Source organism: Sinocyclocheilus rhinocerous, unplaced genomic scaffold, assembly GCF_001515625.1.
Source record: "Sinocyclocheilus rhinocerous isolate Xijiao unplaced genomic scaffold, SAMN03320098_v1.1 scaffold798, whole genome shotgun sequence".
Lineage (NCBI taxonomy): Eukaryota > Metazoa > Chordata > Actinopteri > Cypriniformes > Cyprinidae > Sinocyclocheilus > Sinocyclocheilus rhinocerous.
This window is the reverse complement of record NW_015635037.1, coordinates 859,056-864,358: the sequence shown is the minus strand read 5'-3', so window position 1 is coordinate 864,358 and position 5,303 is coordinate 859,056. Positions and strand designations below refer to the sequence as shown.

The 5,303-nt window shown below is 37.8% G+C and overlaps 2 protein-coding genes across 2 annotated transcripts in view; both read right to left on the bottom strand.

Annotated features, from left to right (window-relative positions):
- LOC107746291 (SH3 and PX domain-containing protein 2A-like) overlaps window positions 1–1,548 on the bottom strand; it is a 102,655-nt gene extending 101,107 nt beyond the window's left edge. The window contains exon 1 of the mRNA XM_016560435.1: window positions 1,046–1,548. Coding sequence (XP_016415921.1) covers window positions 1,046–1,117 — 72 coding nt within the window. The 5' untranslated portion in view covers window positions 1,118–1,548. The remainder of the gene's footprint in view (window positions 1–1,045) is intronic.
- A 1,853-nt stretch (window positions 1,549–3,401) lies between these two features.
- The window catches only part of LOC107746306 (CST complex subunit STN1-like), a 7,417-nt gene continuing 5,515 nt past the window's right edge, over window positions 3,402–5,303 (bottom strand). The window contains exons 6-9 of the mRNA XM_016560448.1: window positions 5,081–5,231; window positions 4,469–4,594; window positions 3,860–3,932; window positions 3,402–3,535 (exon numbers count right to left, since the gene is read on the bottom strand). Coding sequence (XP_016415934.1) covers window positions 3,474–3,535; window positions 3,860–3,932; window positions 4,469–4,594; window positions 5,081–5,231 — 412 coding nt within the window. The 3' untranslated portion in view covers window positions 3,402–3,473. The remainder of the gene's footprint in view (window positions 3,536–3,859; window positions 3,933–4,468; window positions 4,595–5,080; window positions 5,232–5,303) is intronic.

The following is a 5,303-nucleotide window of genomic DNA, read 5'->3' as shown; positions in this document are numbered from 1 at the left end:
TCTTCTTTACAAATCCTCGGTTTGTACTTCTAATTCGTGACCGTTGTTTTGTTTTGAACTCTCCCCTGCGCTTCTGCGTTTGTCACTTCTGAGCGGCGCATGCGCAACGCCAATGTCCTACATCATCCGTCATTAATGCACATATTAATTAAACCTACAATATTAAAGTCAGTTTGTAAGCCCAAGCTATTGTACGGACTTTAAAAAGACTTGGAATAAAGTGCACACATCTTGTGGACAACTTTTATGGTCCTTTTAAATCAGATTAATCACCATTTGCTTCTGTGGATATTTCCACATATGGAAAATAGCAGCATGAACATTCTTCAAACTTTCTCCTTTTGTGCTCCACTGAAAACAAGAAAGTCTAAAACATCTGGAACAAAAGGTGGATGAGTAAATGATGAGAGAACTTTCATTTCGGGGTGAACTAAAGTGTTAGAAATAAAAGTGTTTCAATAGCCATTCCGCAGGGCAAACAAATCATGATTCATGGCATGTTGTGGCATGAACGTCTTGTAGTGGCCTATGACAAGGATTTAACAGATGGAAACAGCTAAGGAAATGTGTCATATACAAAAGCTGACAAGACAGCAGATTGTCTAGGGAGAGCCTCAAAGCAGCTTTGTTTAACGTTCACACACACACACACAAACACATTTCGGACATGTGGGGCTCTGTTGGGAACCAGTGCTCGCTAATGAAGTGAGTGTGTGAGAAAGCATGTCACACACACACGATTCCCACAAAAACATAATAGAAGCAATTCTGTCCACCTTTGGAGGAGGGTTTCAGTGCTCACTTCCTGTCTGGAAGCATACAATTTTCCATCGTATGACCCCCTATTTTTACTCAGTAACTCTCTGGCTCATCTCGGCATGATAAAAAAAAAAAAAACAGACTTTTATAGGAAAACGCAGAACCAGCTCAAAACCTATTTGGTCATAACGTTGCAGAAATGTTCTTTATCATAATCCAGATGCGTCTTTCTGTATCTCAGCATCAGGTTCGAGAAGGACGCAAGGTGAATAGGTAGCCAACTCACGTAATGTTTGGATGGATTCCTCCTCTTCTCCACATCCACCACTTTTACATCCAAAACTGTCCTAAACTGCATTGTGAAAACAGAGGCTTCGGGAGCACGGCTAGTAACCAGACAGCTACAGAATTAAATGGACAGTCACGAAGACGTTTGCACGAATAATATCGATGTTCCTCTTCTCAATGAAAGCAAACGATTGTTGCCCCCGGCCCGTCCGTCCGTTTAATCAGTCCGTTTATTTCCCCCCTGACGTAATGTAGAAATGAAGATCGAGTAATAAATCATGCAAACTTATATCCGTCTGCAGGAAACGCACATTCCCGTATCCATTTCTCTCACAACGCAGAGCGGATTCTCGAACCGCCGCGTCCCAGCTGAATTCGAATCGAGACGCGTTCTACAGCGTCATTCTGGAATCCGGATCGACGCGTCATAAAGGCACGAGCGCGTCCTTTGTGTGGACTACAGTAGTGAAGCTGAAGTCTGGGGGTTCTCCTCAAACGTGAGCGGCGCACGTCATAAAGTCCATTCGCAGGAAGCGCGCGCACACGCTTGGATATTTGGGCAATGGGGCTGGGCTTCTTGACAAGGGCTCTGTTGCAGTTTAAGAGCCTCTACAGAGAGAAAAAAATAATAATACGAGTGTTGTGTTGATACCATTGTCCTCTTTCGTAAAAGAGACAATGGCAGGATTTTACAGACCAGGCATTGTTTGTTTGGTTCAGCTTGTGTAAAGGCCAATTGTGTGAGAAAAGAATGCAGTAGCGTATCTTGATTGTAATAAAACCATGTCACACACCAGATATGAACTGTCATTTGAAAAACGATCCATTAATATAATTTGCATAGTCTATATACGCATGCAAACAAATTCATAAAAGTCTGCTGCGCATCTATTCTATAATCTAAGAATATCACAGACAGTGTGAGACGTGATTTCTGTTACTCATATTTCCACTGAGCATACAGGGACCTGAACGCGCACAGATAGATGTGCTCATGGACAGCTCACAGTGACCCCCTTAGGCAGCTGAGTGTAACTACAGTTTCAAACGACCCATTTAGCTCACCCACTATAAAACCCAAGGGCCCGTAATCATGAAAAATCTTTGTGCAAAGAGTTGCTCCTAGTAACAAAATTCTAAGAAAATTCTTAGAAATGTGGGTGCTTCCTCTTAAAATTAAAGAAAAGTTCCTAGTAAAGAAAAAAGTAATTCAGAAAGCATCTTAACCCTTAAAAGAGGTCTTAAGGTCAAAAATTGTTAGGAGTACAGATGAGGACTTTTAAGAGGCTTTAGAGTTTCTTTAGCAGTGTAGAAATGTGACAAAACATGAAGAGGGGGAAGAAATATGTTGCACATAATGCATGACAGTGAGTTAATAAGACGCTACACATAAGATCATCTTATTAGAGACACGCTAACATCTCCGACACAGAAATTAACTACATTAACATATTTGGCAACTGGAAAAAATGCAACTATGCAACAGTGATGATTTGGGTCTGTCACAACCTTCTATAAGCAAAGTGATCACACAAACAATTACCTTAGTGTGTCGCTGTTCATTTCCTATCAAATACGTTAAGTAGCCTACGACACTAACAGCATGGTAAATAAAAAAATTAAGAATATATATATATATATAACGTGTGTGTGTGTGTGTACAATAAAACAGGAAACATTATGCCTATAATTTCAAAGTGACGGCTTATAATAGACCCTACACTTAAAAGCGCTCTTTTATTTCCTTTATGGACAACCAACCAATCACAGTCTTCAAAAGGCTGTGTCATACCCTGCCGCCTCATTAAAAAAAAAAAAGGTCTTTTCCTCACTCAGAGTTGCTCTCAGATTGGTCCCGAATCGCTCTTAAGTTAAGACTCCTACGAATAAATGTTTAAGCTAAATTAGGAGCTTTCTGAGAGGATTCTTAGAAGCTTTAAGAATATGGGCTCAGGACACTCTTTACCGTATAATGGAAGTGAAAGGGAACTGGTTGCATCAAGCTCTTATTATTATTATAAAATCTTTTTAACAGGGCTATTACATTTGGGTTAAACAGTACAAATTACTCAATAATTAAAAGTTTGTTTAATCTATTAAAGCGATAATCTGGCATTAAGAATAATACTTAAGTAAATACTATATGTCTGTATGCTCTTCTTATGCTGAACCATTGGGGGAAAAATAGTAAAAAATAAATCAATAAAAACCATAAATTATGTATGAAATTGACTTTAATGATTTAAATAAAACAGGATTCTGTAACTTGTTAATATTATGTCTTCATGATTGTTTTTTAACACTTTGATTATATTTTATGGAATTTAAAAAATGATGCTACAAAACAGTGTAGTGTGCTTCTGTTGTGCTTATTATGTCACTATTGCATTCTAAAAATGTCAGGGCAACCTCCAGCATCTCTCTACTCAGATTTTGGCTGTACTCACGCTGGACAAAATATGCAGGACATGGCATCCTTTCTCAGCATCTGCCAAAACAAACCGCATATGAGGAAGGTCCTCTACTCATGTATGGGTATGTTTTGAAATAATGTTGCCTACCTGTACATTATCTCACTCATTATACTAATTATAAAATAAAATACAATAAATCAAGATTTACAAAAATTAATACTGCTTCAAATTGAACCTATTATTTGAAATGAAAACAACATCAGTTATACAGTTTATTATATAAAATAATCTGGCCTGAGAATGCAGTGTCTGAACAATCAGAAACAAATATTATTCAAGTGTAATAATATTAATAACATGATGTGCAACTAGTATGCAAAAAAAACAAAAAAACTCACATTTTTCCCGTTTGGTATCCTCTCGTAAAACATCCTTGATCGCTGTGTGAAGATCTTTGTCTTGCTCTGTTACCTAAAACAGCCAAGTTAATTAAAATATAATTATATTTTACACTACTTACTAGTTTTAGACATTATATGTTATATAACATTTATGTTGTGATTAAACCACATTAAATATTATTTTAAAATCCCAGTGGTACAATCCTGAAATGTGTAGAAAGCATGTGTAGGAAGCAAATATTAGACATTATCCCTTTTATTTTGTTCAGAGTCTCCTGAGGTAACATTAACACTGTTTGTACTTGCTAAGAGGTGTGCACTCTTAAAAATAAAGGTGCTTCAAAAGGTTTTCTTCACAGCGATGCCATTGAAGAACCATTTTTGGTTCCACAAAGAACCATTCAGTCAAAGGTTCTTTAAAGAACCATCTCTTTCTTACCTTTTTGTAATCTGAAGAACCTTTTTTCACCACAAAGAACCTTTTGTGAAACAGAAAGGTTCTTCAGATGGTAAAGGTTCTTTATGGAACCATTTAGACAAAAAGGTTCTTCTATGGCATCATGAAGCACCTTTATTTTTAAAAGTGTGTGTAACCATTGCACATACATTGTAGACTTCATCCTGTGTCCGTATTTTCCGGAATATTTGTCCCTCATCCTGGAGAACGCTCAGAGTCTCTTTCAGAAGGTTTCGAATTTGTGTGGCAAATGACGTCCCGGGCTGATCTGACTCCTTTAGACAAAAAAAAAAAAAACATTATGAAGGATGAGTCACCTCAACAATGAATCACATTTCTGTCATGCATCATTCAAAATTACCAATTCCGCCTCCCAAAATCTTCCAACAAATAAAGAACATTTAAATAAAATGCTAATTTCATGCACGCTCTCATTTGACTACTAAGGAAGATATCGTTAGGCTTCTTATTAGTATACTTCTCATCACCATATGCTGCTGTCCTTGAATTTCCAGACTAGCAGCATCTCATAAAAGTGCTACAGACGATCACTCCATGCTGCCATCGAACAGCACAACACATCCTCCCTGCCGTGCCCACCATAAGTTATTCCTGGCTCTTATATTCTGTTATACTCCAGCCAAGAGTAGTGACATTGAACAAGGACAGTTTACTTTGGTAGCTTTATGCATTCATCTTTTGCGTATGCAAAATCTGCATATCTATCTGAGTATAATGGAGGTCAAGGTCAGGCCCAGCACCTGTTCTGCTGAAGAACTCTGGATCAACTGATGTAAAAGGAACTCAACATCGTATGGACGAAACCTGGCAACCTCTTTCTCTAAGAAGAACTCCTTAAGGATGAGAACGGACCGAGACAGCAAATAGTGGAAACGTGAGGAACCACCTGCTCTGTAAATAAAATTTAAGAGCACAGAAAGCATTTTTGTTCGTTTTTAAGTATATTTAAAGTGTAAATATTTT